The 23,805-nt window shown below is 54.0% G+C and overlaps 1 protein-coding gene across 1 annotated transcript in view; it reads right to left on the bottom strand.

Annotated features, from left to right (window-relative positions):
* Positions 1 to 23,805, bottom strand: part of LOC113252724 (uncharacterized) — a 217,626-nt gene that overhangs the window by 67,907 nt on the left and 125,914 nt on the right. The window contains exon 3 of the mRNA XM_057307800.1: positions 6,949 to 7,070. Coding sequence (XP_057163783.1) covers positions 6,949 to 7,070 — 122 coding nt within the window. The remainder of the gene's footprint in view (positions 1 to 6,948; positions 7,071 to 23,805) is intronic.

The raw sequence follows: 23,805 nt of genomic DNA, 5'->3' as shown, positions 1-23,805 counted from the left end.
AATGGCCAAAGCTGGAAACACATGTGCAAATAAAGTCATAGCGGCTTATAATCCAAAGGATATAGTCAATATCCGAGACGCCATACTGATATATATGGACGGAGTGGGGGACGAATCTCCCATGGAGAAGAATTCCAAATACTTCGTGTAGCTAGTCCGCCACCAAGGGAGAGCATAATCTCCCTAAGTGTGGGCTGTATATTGTGACATTCGTCCAAGCACAGTGGGCAAGGTGGGGCGGGAAGAGTATATTACAGTGGAGAATTCTGACAAACGGCACCATATAGCCAGGGGGTCAAAGTGAACATCAACAGTGATTACTCAAGTATAGAGCCTTGATATGATGTGATGAAAATAGCCCTTTGCCCCTGGGGTCTTTCTTCCCAAAGCCCTAACCCCAGTCTCACTGCTGGGAAAAACATCAGACAAATCCTAATTGAGGGACGATCTACAAAATACCCGACCGGTACTCTTCAAAACTGCCAAGGTCTCAGAAACCAGGGAAGTTTGAGAAACTGTCACAGCCAAGAGAGCCTGCAGAAACACTCGACTAGATGCAATACAGTTAATACAGTACAGGGGGTGGGATCCTTGGACAGCAAAAGGGTATCAGGTAAAAACTAAGGAAATCTGAAAACAATAATAATGGTAAGTACAAACTGTGGTTAGTAATAGTCAATCGATACTGGTCATTTGTTGTCACACATGTGTCACACGCAGGTAAGATGTCTGTAGTCGGGAAAACAAAGGTGGGGTATGTGGGACCGTTCAGAAGGACTGTCACAATTTTCAGGTAAAATAGAAAACCATTCTAAAAATAAAGTTTGTTTAAACATGTGTGTGAAGGATATGCATGGGAGAGTGGAAGCATTGGGGGCACAGGTAAAAATTATGACACCTGGAAAATTTGCTTCGATTTCTGCTCCTGCGATGACTCTGACGCTGCCTTCCGTCATCGCCGGGGACAATCAGGTTCCAAGACCCATAGCAAACGGCCAATGAATGCGTCAGCTCAGCGGCCACTGGTGGGGCATCTCAGGTGTCTTCGAGGAGTCAGACCACAGCGTCATTTGGTGCTCAGAACAGCTTACTCGGCAGAGGCGGAAACCGAGGCTCAGAAGCATCAAGAGCCTTCCTCCCAGCCCAGGGTTGGCACAAGTGGCAAAGCAGAGGCCAGGGCTCAGGTCTCCCTCCTGGGTCCCTTCGGCTATGCCTCCCCCGGCGTGGCCGGTCCTGGTCCCTATTCCCTCCCATCCCAGCAGGAGCAGGGGCTGACACTCAGGGAAGAGGCAAGCTCAGCGAGGATCGCACCTAAATTGGTTTTTCTTTTATCTTTTTTTCCTCTTGTTTTTATTTTTACGAAACTTTCCCTTAATCCAACCTTTTTAAAGGTCCCTCTCCCATCTGATTTCCCACAGGCATGAAGCCAGGGTGCCTCTGGTCTGCAACAGCAGAAAAATGGCCATATGAGTCCTTGAGGTCGAACATTGTATGATGCTGGAATGGGTCAATTCCCTCGTTTTAATAAAGGTTTCATCTTTGCAGGGAAGTAAAAAACCAAAACAAAACAAAAAAACACCAAAAAAAAACCCCGCAGGCCAGCCTGCCTCCATCCCACTTATGGGTGTTTTCTTCCCAAAGGCACCCACCCCCACTAGGTCTGCCAGAGTGACAAAACAGGAGAGAGAATGGCTTGGAGCAGAAGAATGTGAATTCCCAGCAAGCTGGCCATTCCTCAGAGTGACAATGGGGACCCAGAAGGCAGCAGTGCAGGGGCTTCTGGAAGCCACCCACATCCCAGACACTGGTTTCCTCGCAGCTCTGGAGGCAAGAAGTCCGAGATCAAGGTTCTAGCCCATTCCGTGTCTGGTGAGAGCTCTCTTCCCGGCTTGCAGAGAGCCGCCTTCTTGCTGCGTCTTCGCATGGCAGAGAGAGAGAAGAGCGAGCTCTCCAGGGTCTCTTCTTATAAGGACACTATCTGAGCAGGTCAGGGTCCCGCCGTTCTGACCTCACTTAAGCTGACTTACTCCCTTCACTCAAATACAGCCACGCCAGGGGTGACAGCGTCAGCATGTGAATCTGGGGTGAGGTGGGGGGCACACAAACATTTAGTCTGTAACACCGTGCAAATACAGTTGCTTGAACACACTGTCTCCCCCAGCGCCTTTACCTACTGTTATCTCTGCAGAGCTGGGGGGCCACCCAGCTCACGACGGGGATATGGAAGAGGGTGGGAGGGAGGGCGGAAACTGCTGTGTCATGCCGGCCACCACAGCAGGTCCTGGGGACGTGGACCCTAGTGCAGCCCCATTGGCCTCTCATCCCTTCCCCCAAGGGGCACTGTTGAGAGAAAGATCCTCATCTTCAGAAGAAAAAATCTGGGCGACAGGGAAAGGAAGGGGGCAGGGAAAAATCACAGGAGAGGCAGACAGACAGACAGACAGACAGATGGAGCAGCGAGGGGCTGTGAAGAGCCAGTGCGGAGAGCCTGCAGATCGGGTGGGGGTCCAGGCATGCCCGTGTGGGGACTCTGGAGATGCAAACTGGAGAGGCACCAGCAACCCACAGGGCGGCCTCAGCAGCAGCAGCTCTCTGAGTCTCCAGGTCATTCATTGTGAGATACGGTGTCTCCGTCTGCTCAGCCTGCCGTCGCAAGCTGCCACCAGTGGGGTGGCTTAAATGACAGACATTCATCTCTCACGGTCCTGGAAGGCTGGATGTCCAAGACCTAGGAGCTGGCAGATTTCAGGTCCTGGTTTGCAAAAGACAGTCTTCTGGCTTTGTCCTCACACTGCAGAGAGCAGAGAGCAGTGACTCTCTCTCTCCCTTTTTATAGGAACATTAATCCCACGGCTGAGGGCTCCTCCCCCGTGAGCTCATCACCTCCCAGAGGCTCCGCCTCCCAAGACCACTGCACTCCGGGTTAGCGTTTCAACGCGTGAAGTCTGGGTGGCACAAACACGCAGTCCGCGACACCAGGGATCCACAGAGCCAGTCTCCATTTCCAGAATGCCTTCGGAGCAAGAAGGGGGGCTTTTCCCTCCGTTACTGCAGGTGCCCGCAGAGCGGGATGCTGCAGGCTCTCGGTCCACACTCAGGGACGGAGGGACAGGAGAAAGGATGAGGGAGAGCTTCATAAACTGAAAGTCCTTAAGCGGACAGCAGTGCTTATGCTGTTTCCCAAAGCAGACCAGGGAGCCCCTGAAAGAGGAGTACTTTCTGCCTTGTTTCCAACTTTCTAGCCCAAACTCAGTGTCCTCAAATCCAGGCAATCCAAGAAAACACTCCCCAAGCCTGTCCTGCGTGGCTGTCATGATGCCAGAAGCCGGGACGAGAGAAAGAGCAAGATCCGCAGGCTGCTCTCAAAATATTTCCAGGGCAGGGGATGGAGCTGGTATTCCAGAAAGTCGTGGGCTGCTTCTGCAGATAATAAAGCCCACTGGGGATGTAACAAGGGCCGAAGGGACAAAGTCTGGCCTTTACTCTAATAATAATTACCGTGACGATCACACATAATGATAACCGCGGTGGCTGTCCATCTGTGTGACCAGCTGCTGGACCAGTGAGCCCAAGAGTTGCAGAAACACTTTCATTTTCCTGGGGTGGTGAGGACACGGTGCCCTGCGTCCGCCTAAGCCCATGGCCGCTGAGGAAGCTCGGCGTCTGCTGGCACGGCAGACGGGATCAGAAAAAAAACAAACTTAGGCACATTTTCCTCCAGACTTACAGATCCCTCTTCTGCATTTGCCCTCACACTCTGACATTAATTGAACTCTGTCTTCACTACTAAAAATAAACTCCAGGTCAAATGCAATGAGCCAAAAACCTCAGCATGAAACCACAAGAAATAGTGTAAATAGTAAAATGGGCTAATAGCAGAGGTGTTTTGGTGAAAATACGTTTTCTGTTTCAAAGCCTAGAGTCCCGAGTGGGCTGGGAGTTCTTTCAGTGCTGTAGGCAGTGAAATGTAGGAGGCAACCACCTAGCTGTGGCCAAAGACCAGGGCTGGCTCCTGTCCACAGACAGGCAGGCAGGCAGGAGCTCCCGGATGCCCTCTCCCCCAAAGGTCAGGGCCGGGACCAGCCTGAGAATATCGGGCAGGAGCTGAGAGATGCTCCCAGGGGGAGATGGTGCCTGGAGAGGAGTCCAAAAGAGCAAGGTGAGGGTCAAAGGGAGGAAGACGAGCCTGTCTGCACGTCCAAGGAGCAGTGGGGATGGGAGAATCACCTGTCAGCAGCTAGACAGGTAAGTAAGGAAGGGGAGGAGAAGCCAGCAACAAGGGTTCCCTTTGGCTCAGCCGTTTTTCAGGCCAGCTTTGGGCTCTTCAAGACCAGCCCAAGGGGGGACTGGTCCATTTTGCAGATGAGAAACGAGAAGCCTGGGGAGTGGCGAAGGACCTGCCCAGGGTCCCCGGGGGCCTGGGAGGGGGAGCAGGGGGAGAATGCAGGGGTACTGATACCTCTGTTCCAGGCCCAGGCTCATGGACGGCGGGGATGCGGGCAGACGGGCCCCAGTGGAATGACGCTGTCCTCAGGACGGGTAGAACCACACGGATGAGCACAGCGCGGACGCCCTTCTCAGAGCCCCCAGCACAGGCCAGCCCTGCCCGATGTGTTCGGGATGGTGCACCTCTGTATCCCAGCAGCCTCCCCTGCTCCATCGGCCTCTTCCCCGCAGCTGAATTCTGCACAAATTCCTTTTCCGTCCCCCCCAGACAGATCGGTCAGGCCTCTCTTCCATTTACAGAATGCAGGCAACACTGCTCATGTTTCAGCCACAGCAGCAAGAGACGGTTCTCCCAGCTGGCAGCTCGTCCCACCCAGTGACTGGAGCCCCATCTACCCTTGCCACGCCCCCCACCAAAGGGAGCGGCTTGTACCCACCCTGATTCCAGGTGCTCCAGGGAAAAGGGGGATCACACAAGAGGCCGAGGCACTTTCACTGACCTTCTGCTTCCCAAGTCGGCTACCGGGATCAGGAGCGTGCACTGCGGAAACCAACCGCAGGGGCTGGCTGAGTGCTTGAGAGCCCGGTAGGCACACGGCCACGTCCACAGGAGGCCTGGCAGCGGCACTCAGTGTAGACGGGTTCTGACCCCAAAGCGGGAAATCAGCTCCTGACACGTAGTGGGGGACACAGGTGCAGCGCAGTGCTAAGCACAGGGCGCACAGGCTCCCCAGCTGCTAATCAGCTCGGCTCCTACCAGGTCTCGCTTACGTGCCACTTCCAAAGCCCCCAGGGGCAGCACCCTCTCTAGAAAGCCCCCTCGGCCCTCCCTGCCTGTGGGGAGTCTGGAGAACCCCCCGTGCATGTCAGTCTCCCCCACCTGGAGTGAAGGGCGGGGCCTCTCGCTCGCCACCATGTGGGTCACGGGACTGCAGGGGACACGGGAGACAAGAGATACAAATGCACTCGGACACATTTAAGGCACAAGAGAAAAGACACAGGGGCACATGAACACCGTCCTCTGTTACCCTCTCACTCCGACTTCCACACCTGTCTTCTCACGGGTCCCCACCTGAACCATGGTTCCTTGTTCCACTGTGATTTATTCTTTCCAACATCTTGTTTTTTTTTTTTTAAGAAAAAAAATTGCAACTGACCTCATTTTTTGCTCCAAGTCTTTAAGAACTTTCTTCTTTTGGTTCCCCCTCTCTCTCTCTCTCTTACTTTCTGCTGTTCATTCCTTTGTTCTTGCATTATCCACAGTAGTGTCAAGTGGGTGTCGGGTCGGGTGTCAGGATGTGGAAGACAGTCCTGTGCTCGAAACAAGGTCACGAGTGACTGGAGGCACGGGCGTGGGTGGCGGAGAGACTCAACAGGGTCTGAGGCAGGCATGCCCTAGATCACGGGCTGCAGCCCGCGGGAGGAAGTAAGGCACTCTGCTCAGGGCAGGGGGGTCTGTGCACCCTGCACAAGCCATTTCCCAGACAGGCCTGGCGGGAGCTGAACCAGAAGGACAGACCAAGGACTTGGAAACAGCCTGGTGCGTGGAAGGAGCTGTACATGGTGTAATGAGTTAAAAAAACAAAACCCCGGGGTGCCTGGGGGGCGCAGCTGGTTAAGCATCGGACTATTGGTTTCAGCTCAGGTTGTGATGTCAGGGTCATGAGATCGAGCCCCCTGTCGGGCTCCGTGCTCCGCATGGAATCTCCATGAGATTCTCTCCCTCTGCCCCTCCCACTTATGCACTCTCTCTCTCTCTGTCTCAAATAAATAAATCAATCTTTAAAAAAAAACAAAAAAGCAAAAAAAAAACAACCCTCCTGTTTTGAGCATTTCCTCCTCCATGCCAGGCAGTGTGATAAACTATCTCCTCTCTCTCATTCAATACCCACGACATCCTCTTGAGGCAAGAGCTAATATGATCCCTATCTTACAGATGAGGAACCTGAGGCTTGGAACAGCTGAGTGATCCGCCCAAGGTGAGGCAGGTGGCAAAGCCAGGAAAACCCAAGTCTGCCCGAAACCCCGGGTTTTCACCTCTTCCTTTTCCCCAGACAGCCTCCGACTTGGTGGGACTGAGCGTGTAATGCAAGGGGGCAGGAGGGAGATGGGGATTCTGTTCTACATGCTCCGAAATGTGTTTTGCTCCCAACACATCTTCTCATTGTCCCCCACTGCAGTTCCCACACGTCTCAGCAGGACAGCGGGAGTATCGCCACCTTCTGCCAGGAGGAAAGGTGCGAGCTATCCCCCTAGGAGGCAGTGGGCTCCATCCTCGGCTAGGCACAGAGGGAGAGCTCCCAAAGCACAACGCCGAGGCCACCGAATGCCGAGAACAAGGTCCCAGGTGTCAGGGTGAAGTTACGGGAAGCCAGCTTCTCAAACCAGCACAGGAAACCAGGCCAAGAAGTCAAGAACCACAACCCAACTTCTGTTGCAGGAGATCACTGATTCCAAAGGCTATTTTTTGCTCCATCAAGTTCGAGAGGAGAAATCTCTTACCTTTGTTCTCCAAATCTCCAAATGGCCCAGCTTTAGGTCAGGGAAGGACAGTCCATCTAGAGTACCAAATGGACGTCTGTTTTTCAGACTGACAGCACCGAAATCCGAGGTAAGACAGGAGTCTGTAAACAGGCAAGAAAAGGACAGAGAAGTATTAGTATCAATGCTGACACCAAACAGATTTGATGAGAGGTTCCATTCATTTGAAAAGTACAAAGTATATACTTACTAGATGTTAAAGGAGAAGCTTCAGAAGAGCATTTACTGAGCAACTATTATGTGCCAAGCCCTGTGTTAAGCCATTCAATCCTATGAGACCAGTTTTGATGGCTCCGTATTTCAGAAGTCACGTAAGAGGCCAGGCCAGAACAGAAGGCCAGGTCTTCCTAGCTCCTAAGCCCCTGCCCATCGATCTCATTTTCCATCCCCACTAAAGCTTTTTCGTTCACCTGAGTCCAGGAACTCTAGGTAGACAGAAAGGAGAAACATACCCAGTAACTTCACTCTGAGAATGTCCTGTCCCTGGATGTCCAACCCATTCCACAGACGGTGGGGATACTATAAGCCGTGGAAATGGTGTCACACTCACTAGGTTGTAAGCTTTATCTGAGCTACACACTGTCACCTGGGAACATGTGACCAGCGGACATCACGCATTACTCAGGGAGCAAAAAAATGTCACTTCGCCAGGGATTCTTTTTTTTTTTTTTTTTAAGATTTTATTTATCTATTTATTTGACAGAGATAGAGACAGCCAGCGAGAGAGGGAACACAAGCAGGGAGAGTGGGAGAGGAAGAAGCAGGCTCATAGCGGAGGAGCCTGATGTGAGGCTCGATCCCACAACGCCGGGATCACGCCCTGAGCCCAAGGCAGACGCTTAACCGCTGTACCACCCAGGCACCCCTCGCCAGGGATTCTCATCCTAACTGATCACCAAGATGGCTACATGAGGTGGCCAAAGGGGGGGGGGGAATGGGGCAAGGGGGCCGCTGCTGGTCTTACCAGCCCTGGAAGGACCTCCTAAGACAGCTTGAGCAGAGCCGAATGCTCAGCGGGTAGACGCAGACACCGACTCTTCGTCAGGGGGCAGCGTGGCATGACGGGAAGCCATACTACTGGGGACGCCTGTGTGGCTCAGTCAGTGACGCGTCTGCCTTGGGCTCAGGGCATGATCCCGGGGTTCCAGGATAGAGCCCCGAGTCGGGTTTCCTGCTCAGTGGGGAGTCTGCTTCTCCCTCTGCCTCTGCCCCTCCCCCCTGCTCGTGCACACGTGCATGTGCTCTCAAATGGATAAATAAAATCTTAAAAAAAAAAAAAAGCACATGATTACATTTACAATGGGGTGATTCTCCCCCGTTCCAGGCCTCCCTCCTGCAGCCCCTCAAAATCCCCAGCATCTTAGCCACCAGATCATCAAGGAGATGGAGCTCGGTGAACAGGGCCTCAGCATCAGCAAGACTGACAAGTTCTGAAGGGGAATTTGCCCTCAAGGGTAGGAACAGCTGGAGAAAGACCCTCGCTCCACAGCCGAGAGCAGAGGCCAGGTGGCTTGCCTTTCCCACCATTGATTCCTTTTCCCTCCTCCAGGAAAAATGTGGTCACAATTAGCTACTCTGAGGCCCTCTGGTTGTCACACGCCTGCCTTGGCCATGTTGGTATCACAGACGGACCCACAGCAGCTCTGCAAGCCTGAGAGTGCCTGTCTCCTCCCACCAGGCGCGGGTCTCGCCCCTGGGCCCTGTCCCAGTTCCCCGCAGAAGAGGCTCACTCAGGGAAGTCCCTTGACTAGCAACTCGCTCAGAAGGCTGCCCTCCTTGGCACGTCCACGGTCCGGCCGTGGGCAGCCTCCCACACTTCTCAGGCATTTTTAAAAGCACTGTTTTGCCTTACTGTCAAAAATGCATTCACCTTATTGCCTGGAAGAGGCAGCAGCCCAGCTCCCTGGTTGTTAGACCGCCTGGGTCGGCATTCCAGGTCTACAAGAGTCTGTTTAGGAGCCTGAGCAAGTTACCCTCCAAGCCTTGGTTTCTCATCTTAAAGATCTGTGCTTAGTGTTAAGTGTGAATCTCTGCAGAGCTCAGCACTGGGCCTGGCATGTTGTGGAGACTTAGAAATGCCAGCTATTAGCAATACCACTTAAGCAAGCAGTCAGGCCTTAACTTCTTAGTCTCTTCCCAATAAGGGGGAAAAGGCCTCCCCTCTTTCTATCTCAGCACGATGACTTATTCAGCGTAGGGCCTCAGCACTTGGGGCCAAGGGAACAAGCGAAGCCCACGAGAATCCGTGCAGTGGACTCCAACACTCACCTATCTCCCAGCTGTGCCACCAGCATTAGACAAGACACAGCACGCCCACAAGTGCTCTGCAAACAGTAAGGTACTAGAGCACCGTACTGAACCAAATTAACAGCGCCACTGACAAGCACCATCCCTACAGGACACTTTGCTGAGGGACAGCCTCCCGGGACCATAGTGAGCACCCACAGCGACCCCGGGAGGTCAGGTCACAGCGTAAACCTCATCCCCATTTGACAGACGTGGAGACCAAAGCTCAGAGGGGCTACGGAGGCTGCCTGACACCAAACTAGGAATATGCAGCTGAACCCCTGGTCTGCTAGCTCACTCCCTCTTCCCTGAAAGGGGGGCAGCAGTATCACACACCATCGGCTCCTGCAGAAAAAGAACCTCTTTCCAAGGCAGCCAAATTGATTAATGTTTTTAATTAATGTTTTAAACCACACACACACACACACACACACACACACACAGAGCAATGTTCCATGGAAAATGAGGAGCTAAAACTTCCAAGTTTCTCCCAGGAGCCAGTACAGCCAGGTGCTCGCTGCCTGAGCAATGCCGGGAGGAGTCCTGGGCCGGCCAGGGAGGTCAGAGTGGGAAGGTCACAGCCCTGCCTCAATGCACCGAGCCAGGCAGGCAGTGCAGTCACTTCCCACCCACAGAGACGAGCCAGGGAGAAAGGAGACTGGCCTAGCACAGGGTGACAGGACTCTCTTGGCCACACCTCAGGAATCCATCAATCCCAGCACAGGAGGGAGCTGGGTACAGAGGGAGGCCCGACAGGTAGCAGGTGCCTGGAGCCGGGGCCTGAAGGGCGAGGTGGCTGCTACTCCCAGAACCTCCTGCCTGACACTCTGTCCCAAGGACGGGACATTCACCTGCTCTGCAGTGGACGGGGATACCCTGCATCTGAACCAGGGGGCCGCAGGCTTTCTCAGGATGCTGACAATGCTTCCCTGATGTCGCCTGGGATCACTGCTGGGCCCCGATGCTGTGTTCAGATGAATAAGGGATCAGAGTGCTGTGATAGGCAGACCCAGGACCCCAAGGTCCCCAGGAGGTAAGAGGCAGACCGGGGCCCAGAGACGGGCCCTCTGCCATTGTGCTTAGCGACCCCCCCACCTTGCTCTGCCTGTGGAATTCCAAGTGTGTCCTATCCCCAAACATCCTCTACACACCCCAAGGCAAGGCCGAGTCACCTTCCTGTTTCAACGGGAAGGTGAGGGGCATGGAGTGTGAAATACAGCGCTGAATAATTCATCAGCGGCTGTGCTGGGAGCCGCATCGTCGGGGCAGCTGGCCTTGAATGCCACCTGGATGCTGCCCGGGCAGTGGGGCCAACTGGGCACGCTGACGGCAGCCAGGACCAGCCACTTTTTCGGTGGGGGCCCTGGGCCACCTGGCAGGAGAGAGAGCTGGCCGTGAAATGAGTGACTACGCGGGGATTCCTGACTTGGAAATCATCAAAACGCCGTCCGTTCACTGCACATACACCACAGAGGAGGACTATGGCACCTGCAGGAGCAGAGGAGAGGACAGCTGCCCCCAAGAAGGCCCTGAGAGCAGGCCTCGGCCTTGGGATGTGTTTGCTCCCTCTGGAAAAGGCCTAGAGGAAGGACATAAACACAGGTACATCTGTGCCTTTCCTGGAAGGTTGCCAAAGCCGGTGAAAGCCTCCAGCCTGGCTCGGCACTGGACCCCAGCAGTGATCCCAAGTGACATCACGGAAGTACCGTCAGGACCGCCCCCAATGCTATGAGATCCAGCTGGGCTGAGCGCAGCAGAGGTAACAAGCGCGCTCAGGACACAGGCTGCTGGGGTCAGAGCTAGTCCCTACCAGCTACCAGCTATGCACCCTGGGCGGCCTGCTTAACCTCTCCAATCATCATGTGTAAATCAGGGCTCCTAAACAGCAGTTACCCTTGTGGCTGGGGAAAGGACGCACGCAGGGTGTGCAGAGTGCTGAGCACGATGTCTGGCTTGGTGAGTGCTTAGCACTGGGTTATTCTCAGGGTCTACATGCTGTCACTACTCGTGTTGCTGGGCAGGCAGATCAGACAGTCTTGGATCTGAGTCCCAGCTCTGCCACTTCCTAGGAACGCGACCACGGGCCATTCACTCGACCTCCCTATACCTTAGTTTGCTCATTACCAACAAGTGGTGCGAGACCACCCAGGACGACAGAGCACGAAGCAAACAAAACCAGCAGGGCAGTGTGAACTTGCAGGAATGAGGGTCCCAGCCCAAACTGAAGGACACTCGACAAGCAAAACTGGCCTGCACTCTTCAAAATCATCACGGTCAAGAACGGCCAAGGAAATGTTCCAAGATAAAGGGAGGCTAAGGAGACATGGCCAGTAAAGGCAGTGGTGATCTGGAATCAGGGAGAAAGAGTCCCAAAGGACATCGTTGGGACAACCGATGAAACTGTGTGCGGCCTGTGTGCAGCCATGCTGAATTTCCTGAGTCTGATCGTTACATGGGGCTTATGTAAGAGACTGTCCTTGTTCTTAGGAAGCACAGGCTGAATACTTCGGGATAAAAGGGCATGTCTACAACTTACTCAGAGACGGCTCAGAAAAATTGTGTGTGTGTGTGTGAGAGAGAAGGGGTCAGGGTGATTCTGAGTGTGCACCAGTTCTTTGTATCACCCTGGCAATGTTTTCTGCCAGTCTGAAATCATGCCCAAAGAAAAGATGACCAAGGGCCCAGGCGCAGGACAGGAGAAGCGGACCTGAGAGCCGGCCTCAGCCATCCACGCAGGCCGAAGCTCAGGCCTTTCCCACAAAAACCGTGTCACCTGCCATACAAATGTTGTGATGGATTGTGCAGAAAACTACAAAGGATAAAGCCGAAATCCAATTTGTACCACCACCCCCTCCTGCCAAGAGAAAGACAAATGGACGCCTCCTCTATGACTACGCCCCAGGGCCCGGCTTGGCGGCCTACATCCGAGCCATCGAACAGTGCGAGGAGGGTGGGAGCGGGGGACTACAAGTGCAGCAGTGCCCCCCGGGGGGGGGCGGGACAGCCGAGGCTGGTGTTCACTGGGTGCCAGGCGGTCTCATAAGCGCTCTCTGCGCCCTGGTCCTCCCCAGACCTCTTGAGGCCAATGCTCTCATTATTCCCATCTCGTGCTGCCGGAAAACGAGATTGGAAGGAGGCTCCCGTGGGGTTTAATCTGGAGCGTTGGCGGAGCTGGGATTTGAGCCCAGCCCGCCTCCACAGGATTTCCACAGGCAGCAGGGAGACAGGCCCCACGGGCCAAAGAGCAGCCAGCACCGAGACCAGCCCTTCCCCTGCAGCCGAGGCCTCCTGCCTGGCAACACGGGGGTCTCAGTGCAGCGGGAAGCTGAAGGGGACGGGACCCCAGCCTCCCCCGCCCCCACCAGTGCTGCCCCAGCACTGGACCCAGTAGGTGCTCAGCACTGGCTTGCAGATACACTCACGGGCACACATCTTCTTTTATAAGCAGTCCGAGAATGCACACACGATCTCTAGGAGAAAACCCAACACAGCGGGGCCATCGGAGTCATCGGGGAGGAGACACAGGGGTCTGGGGACACGGGTAGGTATGGGTCTTCATTGAAAACCTTTTCATTCCTTCTCAGTTTTAGCTTGTGAATGACTTACTTATTCAAGAAGGGTTTGGTTTGGTTTGGTTTTTTAATACAAAGGAGGACAAAGAAATGGACCCGGTTACTGTGTGAGCTTGCCCCGAGGATGAAGCAGGAGCCATTCCCTGCCACACACCGGGAGTCCTGGGTGCGGCTGTCACTCACCACACGCCCTCCTGCTTTCAGAGGCCAGGCCCAGTCATGCTTCAAGGCCCGGGAGAAGCAGCAGCACTATGCTTGAGGGGAGCAGACCTGCTTGCCAAAGACACCAGCCCAGGGGGCCTGACACCCAGAGGGGCTGTTAAGGCGACGTGGGAAAGCCACCTAACATAACCTGGTCGCACTTGTCCAACTGCAGTGAGAGCCAGAACCCATGCGGTGCTCCTGTCCCTACGGCACCCAAGGGGTGGGTGTGACTCACACCTTCCCCCGCGTTACAGCTCAAAAGACCAGAGGCACCAAAGAGCGAGGCGGGGGGGGGGGGGGGGGGGGGGGGGGGGGGCAAGTTCTCCACAGAGGACACAGACGCCTCACTCCAGAAACGGGGCTCTTAGCCCCTCCACTTCTCAGCAGAGGGAGAGTGAGGACCCAGGGCTGTCCCCGGGAGAAAGGATCTGGAGTCAGAGACTGCGGGCTGCACTCATGGGACACACGGCATCGGGCAGCCCGGCTTCACGTGAGGACCAAAGGTGACCGGAGCTGGGAAAACGTCAAATGCGTGCACATCGTCCCCTGGAACCAGAGGGTGTGGCGGGGGGAAGAGGGCTGGGGGGAGGAGGCAGGTTTCTGCAGGGGCAGCCTTACCAGGTGGCTCCCCCTGAGCCGTGGAAGCACTCCACCTCCGCCTTTCATCTGTGGATGCACGCTTATATTCAACTTTCCCTCACACACACCCTCCCACCTCTCCTCCCACCCCAGAGGCGTCAAGTTATTAAATCAACCCCAAAGGTAAATAGTTTTCATTTCTCCAACCCCAAAAACCTCCCTTCCTGCCAGCGCACTCAGGTCTTGTCACCCAGAACATCAAAGGGATTGCTTTCGGTAAAAGCCTCTCGGATCATCAGGTGACTGCCGTGCGCAGATAAAAACAACACACCGCATGCCAGGCTGTGCCCCCCGGGGGGTGACGGGTGGGTTGGGAGGAAATGGTGACCTGCAGGGAGCCAAACTCGGACCCCTCTGCCCAAGTCCAAGTCTTCCCGGTGACCTTGCCAGTCCCTCTGCCCCGTGACCTTGCCATGTCCCTTCCCCAACTCCGGGCCTCTCACAGGGGAAGGGGGTTGAGCCGAGCAACCTTGAGGTCTCTTTCAGATCTAAAATTCACTGACTCCATCTCGTCCTCCCTGCTCAGTCTGTACTTCCTGAAGGTAGTGACGGTTCATTTACATACAGGAAAAAAAAAAAAAAACAAGACTACGTGGTTGCTTTTATACCCTGAGCTGTAGTTTTTGGTGACTCAGAGGAGAAAATACATTTTTCCACTCAACTCAAAAGAGTGGTCCCTCCATTCTCCAACTGCTCAAATGATGTAAGTCCTGGGCCAATGGGACCCCTGGGGAAGTTCCATGCTACTGGGAGCTCAAACGTCAGTGAGCTGAAGTGAAGCAGGGAATTTCCCATGGCTGACAGGTGCACTGACAGGTGGGCTGACAGGTGGGCTGGACGGAGAGTCCCCTCCCTGAATAAAACACCCCTTACCTATTCATTCTCCATCTTAGTAAGTCTACATTCCTTAGGGAGGCAAGGAAACACTGGGCTTAATGCTGGCCCCGGGCCCACCATCCAGGAAGTCACACCCCCAGCATGAAGATTACCTCTTCCAGGAAGCCAGTGTTGAACCACCACCCCAAACCCCCTGATTATAAACTCCGTAAGAGCAGCAATGGTGCCTGACGTGCAGGAGCTCCAAATATCACTGCCAAAATAGTAAATCCTTGCTGAATGAATTAATCCCATGGCTTCCATAAAGCTTACGTCACTCTATCCCCCAAAATACTAGGTGCCGGGGCGCCTGGGTGGCACAGCGGTTAAGCGTCTGCCTTCGGCTCAGGGCGTGATCCCAGCGTTATGGGATCGAGCCCCACATCAGGCTCCTCCGCTATGAGCCTGCTTCTTCCTCTCCCACTCCCCCTGCTTGTGTTCCCTCTCTCGCTGGCTGTCTCTGTCGAATAAATAAAATCTTTAAAAAATAAAACAAAAAAACAAAACAAAACAAAATACTAGGTGCCTGTTGTGTGCCATGTACTGAGGATGAAATGGTGGACAAAGGAGACATTTACCCACGCAGCCATCATCCAAAGCAGCTGCTGACGGTGCTGGCAGGCAGAAGATGACCTCCAGCTGTCGGCCCTCTTTGGAGACTGCCTTGGCTAAAGACAATGACCTTGCTCAAGGTTGTGTATCCTTCCAACAGAGCCCACATACAATGACTGGTTAACCCCTTATCTCAATTCTGGATCATTCCAAAGGGCCATTCCAGCTCTAGGGCTCCCATGGGGTTGGCTGAAGCCTTTGTTGGGACACTGGTACAGCCTGACTTCTCCCTTGGCCCAATCTTGAATTCCTCCCCCTTGGTTACATAGCTGTCGTTCCCAAAGGCATACCATAATAAACATCCGGATTACTAATCTCCAGCTCAGCATCTGCTTTCCAGGGAACCCAATCTGCATCAAGAAGATTCTTCTGCTATATCCTCAGGCCCCATGGCACTAGGACAAAGCCTCCAGGAGCAGGACAAGTGAAGAGCCCATTCAGCAGATAGGAGCTGCTTCCTCGGAGCACCCTATTGGCCAGGATGCTAAAGGCTGGGCTCAGAGCTACCGGCAGTGAATGAGCTGTATGGGAGTGAACACCTGTAGCGGGCTGTAACGTGTAGCTGCGTCCCAGATCCTTCAGGCAGAGACATTTTCTTGGTCCTTCTCTCCCCAGCACCCAGTGCAGGAAAGGAACTAGGTAAATGTCTATTGAATGGGAAGATAATGAAGGGATGGATAAATGGATGGAGGACAGACAGAGCTTGTTGAACAAGGAAGTCACACCTAGAGCAGCTAGAAACAAATGAAAGGTAACGATGACTTTGTCTAAGTTAAATTGTGTACTTCACATAAAGCATGTATCACAGTTCTCAAGAAGCATTAATGATGAAGATGACAACGAAGCCACTCATGGAGACCTCCCTGGAGGTGGGGACCTGTGATGAGCAGCCTGGAAGTGAGAGACGGGAGGAGGGCACAAGAAGTAAGAGAAACAAGACGTTAGCATTAGCAAACTGAGTTCCAATGCTGCTCGTCAGACACGGAGTGAAAAACAACACCCTCTTCAACAGGGTCTCCATGACCACCCAGCGATGGGGCGGGGGGGGGGGGGGAGCCTTCTACAACCGTAACATCCATCACTGTGAATGCGGGCTCCGACGTTCTCATCACCGGCGGAGGCAACAGACACGGAGGGGCTTGAAAACAGTACTGTGGTTTGGACACTTAATCCTACAGGAATAGGGAGCCACCAAGGTTCAGGAACAGAGGCGCCAGGTGACAGAACCAATGCCAAGATTTCTTAAATCATCCATCCCTCAGGTTGTTGGCAGTTGATTCGAACCCCCAGTCTGCCATGCTCCTGGGGCAGGTGGGGACTTGGGGTGCCCAGAGTCTGCATTCTGAGAGGGCAGCTTCAGGGCAGAATCACCACTGGAGAACCCCAGACCCCAGCTTCAGTCCCCATCAGAAGTGAACGGACCCTGGGACCATCCTCAACAGGCACCCGCCCAACCTCGTTTCTGAGGGCGATACCCGGGAAACAGACAGCCGTGCTCAGAGAAAGGGGAATAACTAGGAGGCTAGTGTCTGTGCAAGCAAGAGTCAGGGAAGAGGACAACGGGAAAGGAGAGAGTTTACCTGGGGAAATTATGAAACAAGGGACGTAACAGACGATTTGTTAGGCAGCATGGTGTATTCCAGGAAATGCAGATGCCTTTGGCCCATTACCATTCATCCCTGAGCTGGGAGCATCTGAAAGGCTAAAAACGCTGAGACCATCAAAGGTGGCAGGCAGGAGCGACAACTCGGGGAACCGACCTCAGTGCCAGCCAAGTGTCAGGTTGAAGGGGAAAGTCACAGGGAGGCAGTAAAGCTCGCGGCTGAAGCAGGCGGGCTTTGCTGCCGAACGACCTGGGCTGGAGGTGAGGCTCCACCACTTCCTTCCTGCACGACCTGGCCTCAGCAGAGCCCACCGCCCTGAGCCTCTGGGCCTTATCTGTGATCCAAACCCTGCGCGGAGCCTGCAGCACCGAAGCCCGCCTGTGCAAAGCACCAGCAGACACAGGGGGTACGTGAACGTGGACGCGGTGTTAACAGATCACAGGTCACAGGCCCATCTAGGAACCTTCCTGAGCTACCCCTTTCAAAGCACTCGACAAATCCTGAGAGGGGTTCCAGAATCTTCTGTGAGGCCCCTCCAGGGAGTTTGATGGAACTGGAGTGGGGACAGTAGGGGGACCATAGCCCAATTTAACCCAAACACATAGATTTTAGTTGCAAAAGGGGTTTGAGGGCTTTGAGGAAGCATCCTCTTGCTTTCCTAGAGAAGGAAACGAAGCTTCATGAACCAAGGGCCTCGTCTAAACTCACACAAGCAAGTTAGTGGTGGCGAGGAAATGGTGCAGCTGGAGACCCTGACCCTCAGGCAGTGAGTTCAAAGGCTGGGGTCACTGGACACATATTCCAACATCAACTGCTCAAGGGGCCCCAGTGTCTTGGCACCCCAAGAGCAAGTCCACAGCCCCTGCTCTCACAGCCTGGTGAAAAGAGCAAAAGGAGAAGCAAGTGGAGAATGAAATTTTCAGGCAGAGAGAAGAGAGATCCCCCTCCACTTCTCAAAAGAGGGATGGTCTCTCCCACATCACTCCCCAGAGCTGGACAGGGACAGGATAAGGAACAAAGGCCCAGGGGCCTCAAGGACTCAAAGGGACTCAGTCCATAAATGCTGGGAATGAGAGAGGTAAGAACTAAGGAGGAGAAACCAGTTCCTTCCTCCCAGACACTCTTGACACGTCTTGTCCAGAGTCATGCATGGTCTCCATCCGCCCACAGCGCAGACCCATCCAAATGGCTGTGTGACTTCTCCCTGGGCAGGGAGGACAGAAGAACAGGACTTCTCATAAGTGAAAATGATTTCAAGTGACCACAGGTCAACTGTCAACCCAAGAATCAGCAGGGACAAAGGAAGGGAACCCTGGCATGGAAGAACCGATCAATCCTACAGAAATCATGTATAATGGCCACTCATCTCCAGCCTCCTCGGTGCCAGGCCCTGCTGGGCTTTCCATGTGATCTCTAACTCCAAACGCCAGTCATATTGTCCCCAAGTCACAGATGGGTAAAATGAGGCTCAGAGAGCTTCCCCAAGACACAGCCAGATTTGAAGGCATACTGTGTGAAGGGTCCAGTGCTAACAGCCCTTTCTCAAGTCCTGTAGCTTTTCCTCACACACTCTTCCCATTGGAAATCCCTGTTTGAAGGGCATTGAGTCTATACGAGGTGGATTTTAGTCGACACGGAAGATGCAGACTGCACAGCATGGGAGGGGTGCCAGCCATAGTGAGGCCAACATCACAAATGCTATATAGAGGGGAGCCCTGTTTCAGATAAGGATGGGACAGATGACCACTGAGGTTTCTTTTAACCCTAAGATTCTATAAGTTCAAACTGAAATTTCTATCCCCGTGCAATCATCCCCCCTCGGTTGAATGCAGGCATTTCCACAAGTCCAAAGATGTAAGCCTCACTCTTCCTAGGGACAACAAGGCTCTTTGAAATCCATCCTGGCTTCTCCCTACTCGCCCAGCCTTCCTGGGGAGGAGGGTTTCAGCTGGAGAGCCGGGAGGGCACGACAGACAGGCAGAGAGATAAACAGGACCCCACAGGATGTGGTGAGGTGAAGCAGTGAGACAAAATCAGAGAAAGCTATCGAGAAACGCAAACAGCACCATAAAGAGCTTTAACAGGAACGAACACACAGGGACTTTTCTTCTTCTTTTTCTTCCCTTTTTTTTTTTTTTTTTTTTAAGCTAGGATGCCCAAAATAGTTGAAAGAGTTGGGTCTCAAAGCTTTCTGAAAAAAAACCATGCCTTGTTCGTAAGACACATCCAGGGGGACAAGTGTGAGGTTTGGAGTCATGAGGACGGCGAGGGCCAGTTCAGATCTCACACGGAACCCCACGATGTGAGCGAGGCGCAGGCTGCTCCGACCCTAGCCGTCACCCTCCTGAGCGAGTGCGCGCATCAGCATGAAGCACAAAGGTTCGATTTTGAAGCTCACTCGTTTTAAGTCAAGACCGCGTTGCAACTGGCTCCACTTGAAGGCATCCGCGTGGAAAGTAACGAAGTTGGCAGGAGGAACAGCCAACATCAGCATTCCCAAAGAGAGCTGGTAAACAAGCAGATGAAAAAAATTTGGCCTCATTGAGGACAAGAAAGCATAAATTTAACAAGAGACCATTTTGCATCTCTTGGATTATAATTTCTTTAAACTGATACTAAGCGGTGTTGATGAGGGTGTGGCCCAGCTGGCACGGCCACGTGTCGATGGCGGCCACGCCAACCAACCGACAACCTTATTTGAAAAGTAATTTGGCAATACGGGTCGAGAGCCATAAAACGGTGCCCTCTGACCCAAGAATCCTTCTGCTGAGAATGAGTCCCAAGGATTTTCCAGGAAGGGAAGAGTTCTGTGCACAGAGCTCTCCACCGCACCCTTAAGTCGTGGAGCAAACCACTGGGAACCTTAACTTTCAACAGCAGAGAACTGGTTCGGTTTTGAATATAATTTACTGACTGGATGAGCCATGACACGCGCTTTGAAAACGATCGTTCGCAAGGTTCTTCAACAAAATGGAGCAATGCCTATGATCTAATGTCAGATTTGACACATGACGAAACGTTCCCTACACCTACGTCCTGATGAAACTCTAAGTTAATATATGGACACACATATCACACATCTGAAAACAATCAGATTGGTGGCGGAGGCAGGGTTATTGATTTTGTCTTCTCATCCATTTCCATTTTTTTGAAGAAATTTTTTTTTATTTATTTGAGAGAGAGAGCGCGTGCGCACACAGGTATGAGCTGGGGGAGGGGCAGAGGGAGAGGGAGACAAGCAGACTCCCCGCTGAGCAGGGAGCCCAATGTGGGACTCAAAACCCAGGGCCCCGAGATCACAACCCGCGTCAAAATCAAGAGTCGGACGCTCAACCAGCTGAGCCACCCAAGTGACGATTATTTTTGATCGGCCGAACTTCAATAACGTATAGGAAAGAAATGGGTGGAACTCTGGGGCACTAGAAACAGAATTCAGGAAAGGAGAAACGATCAAATCCCAGAGGCATCTGAGGATCAAGGCAAAGAAACATGATCTCTAATCAGAGAACGGAAAATGCAGGCACCCAAGGGGTCCCCTACTAGCGGCGGGAGACTCCCAGGCCCCGCGGTGCCTCCGGCAGTATCTGACCATCTCGGCTTTATGAGATCAGCTTTCCTCCTCTCTACCACGCCCACGCTGCTCAAACAGGAACAGAGCCCGTCTCTGTACAGATTTAAATGCCCATCCTCCTAAAACAAAACTGCTGAGAGGCCTAAAAATAATTTAAATACCAAATTTCCCAAACCAAGTGTTTTTCAAAAAGGCAACTTGGACCGGTTTCTACACGAGGAGCTGAGGTCATATGGGACTTTCATTTTCTATAGTGGAGGACCCCACCGGTATTTCCTGTGTGAAAAGCAATCTCAACGGACAGCTGTCCCCACCGGTGGCCCCGGGCAGGGGCGCTCAAGTCGGGGGTCAGCCCTGGGGAGACACGGGTGACGGGACTCCAGTCCCAATGCCAACCCTACCAGCCCCGCACCGCTGTGTCTCTTCTCTCACCCTGGGACCTCAGATCTGCCTCCATCCAGTGCGGATCTTTCAGAACCCTCCTCACAGGGGTGGGGCAAGGGAGTAAGAGAGCCGAGTGCACTCTGGTGTCCACTCTGCAGGGCGCCCGGCCGCCGTGGGTGCTCACTAGCTGCTGGCTCGCTCCGTCTCTCTCGTCTCCTTGTCTGATTGATTGCTCTCCGAGGACTCCATGCACCAGGTGTGAGGACGGAGGGCACCCATGCAAATGACCAAGGGCAGCCCCACCCTGGCTGCCAGGAAGATCACCTGGGAGCCTCAGAAAGCACAGATGCTCTGGTCCCTCCCAGCACAGGGCCATCAGCTTCTCCAGGGGTGTGGCCCTGGCACGGCGGTTTCGTAAAGCTCATTCTGCAGGGCCACGGGGCCAGGGCACATCTGGTCCGAACCAGAGCAGCCAGTGAGTTCTCCTCCAGAGCCCCAAGCCCACGACAGTGTGCAGCGGGCGTCTTTCTTAATTTATTTAGGCCACGGTTCAACAGCTCCTTTTGGAACCAACGCTGTCTGAGTGACTGGCAAATGGCGAGGGGTTCTCCCACTCCCTGCCTCTGCTCAGCCCAGGGATTTCCTGCAAAGCAGTAGAGTGGGCCAGCTTGAGCGACCTGCCTCGTAGAGGCCCCTGGGAAGCACGTGACCAACTGGCAGCGACGAGCCAGGGGTGAGCGCGAGTCCCCGGGGCCACCCCTGCCCGGCCCCGGTCTTCTGCCCCTCCTGTGCAGACTTGTGTGTGTCCCCGGCACAGGGGCAGCAGACTGGGGCACTGTTTGCAGAGGCAGCCAGCCCAGCCCCTCCGGAGGGGGCAGGGGGACAGTGCGGGAGGACCCCACTTCTGTGAAGCAGGCATAACCTTCCCTGCACGCTGCTGGGGGAGATGCCACGTGCTCCATGCCAGGCCAGGAAAAGGCTCTCAAGCCCTGTGGCCGGAGCTACTGGGGTGGGAAGTGTCATTGAAGGGAGACACAGGCACTCTTTTGGGGAGAAGGTTAACCCTCAACCTGGTGGGGGGAGGGTGCAGCAACAGCAGCTACTGGCTTCCCAGGGGCAGGTGCCCCACATCTCTCTAGTAAAGCGACCGGCCCAGCCCCTCTCGGCCTGAAGTAGAGGGGGCTGTAGGGCCCTTCTTCCACACTCTGTCTGCAAGTTTCATTCCACAAGACTGTTCAAAGGCCAGGACTCTACTCTTCCTTTCGCCATTCCCCAAAACCCCGCGACAAAGGCTCCCTGGACCTCGATAGCCAGAGGCCACGTTCCTGTCACACTGACCAGTGACCAAGAACCTCCATGCACGTCACCCACAGGAACTCCAGAAATCCTCACAGTAAGCTTTTGGGGTCAATGCTATTCTTATCCCCATGAGGCACAGAGGTCCACCACCTTGCCCAAGGTCACGCAGCAGACCTGGATCTTGGAGCCTGGCAGGTTCCAGGGGATGGGCTCTCCCACACTGTCCCACAGCGCCTGGCTCAAGGGCTGCTGCTGCTTTGACTCCTCCCTTTGGTCAAAGGACATTATTGGGCTCCTGCTGTATGCCAGCCCAGCGCAGGGGGTTGGGACGCAATCAGCCCTCTCAAGAACTCCCCTAACCCGGATATTCCCAAGGCCTTCACAAGTGATCCTGGACAGATCAAGTACTTGTGAAACCCTCTCTAAGCAGGGTGGACCTCGGCTACCTCCTGCAGAGGCTGGGCACAGGGTGGGAGCAGCGGGGCACTGGCTTCAGGGTACAGACTATGGGGTTGGGGAGACCTGGGTGTGAATGCCAGCTGCAGGGACGTGCTATGTGACCTGGGGCTGGCCCTACTCCGTAGAGCAGGGATAACAGGAGCCCTCCCAGAGTTGCTCTGAGGAGTAAATAAGAAACTGTCTGAAGAGCACTCAGGGTAAGCAACTGGGAGCCTCTGGGAGCCCAAATGCCAATCTGAGGACAACATGAGCCATAGGGTGTCTGATTCAGGGGGCTGCTGGACTTCAGAGCAGGCATGAGGAGCTCAGGAGGGGTCCCCAAAAGTATCCTGGAAGGGCGGGGTCTGAGATGGATTGGTCGGTTTTATGCAGGTCAGAGATGCTGCTATGCCACAGAGAAAGGGGATGTAGCCAGAGGGTAGGGTTACTGCCTGGTTGAAACCAACTGTGGGCTGGAGTCTAATAACTAGGACAGGGAAGAACAGATTTCAGCAGAGCTAATGACAGATCCTAAGACATTATAAATGCCAGTAATAGTGAATGAATGAGGGAGATAACGCCAAATCATATCGGCAGAGGCAAATACCAAAGTGCACGTATAAACTCACAATTCGAGGCTCTAAATGGAGGCAGGGGGGTCCTCACTCAGGACAGGATGGGATTCTCTCTGCTGTGTTAGGCTCCTAGGGCCGCCGCACGTACAAATGACCAAGAACCAGGTGGCCTGAACAGCAGGAAGTTATCCTCACACAGTTCCGGATGCTGGAAGTCCAAAATGAACGCGTCACAGGGCCCTGCTCTCGCAAAAGGCCCTACCAAGAATCCTTGCTTGCCTCTCTCCTGGCTTCTGGTGGCTGGCAGTCCCTGGCATCCCTTGGCTTGAAGATGCAAGGGTCTAATCTCTCCCCCCTTCTTCTCACGGCCTTTGCCCCCTCACGTGTGCACCTCTGTGTATCCGTCCTCCGACAAAAACGCCAGTCATTGGATTTAGAGCCCTCCCTACTCCAACCTCATCTTAACTCAGTCCGTGCAGACCCTACTTCCAAACAAGGTCACGTTCACAGGTACCAAGGATTAGGACTTAAATGCACTTTTTGGGGTGCACAATTCAACCCACTACCCGCCTGCCCCCCCCCGGCCCTCACCCCCAGGAACTCTGAGCTGCTGCATTCCCATCAGTACTATGTTGGCTTCTTCCTAATGGTATTTTTGAAAGGGGGCCACTCCACCCCCCCCAACAGACCCAGAGCTCTGCACTCAAGAGGCATCCAGGTCCAGGGGATCCGGACAACAGAGGTTCCCAGACCCGTCC

The sequence above is a fragment of the Ursus arctos genome, unplaced genomic scaffold (assembly GCF_023065955.2).
Source record: "Ursus arctos isolate Adak ecotype North America unplaced genomic scaffold, UrsArc2.0 scaffold_6, whole genome shotgun sequence".
Classification (NCBI taxonomy): domain Eukaryota; kingdom Metazoa; phylum Chordata; class Mammalia; order Carnivora; family Ursidae; genus Ursus; species Ursus arctos.
This window is presented reverse-complemented; position numbering and strand designations above follow the sequence as displayed.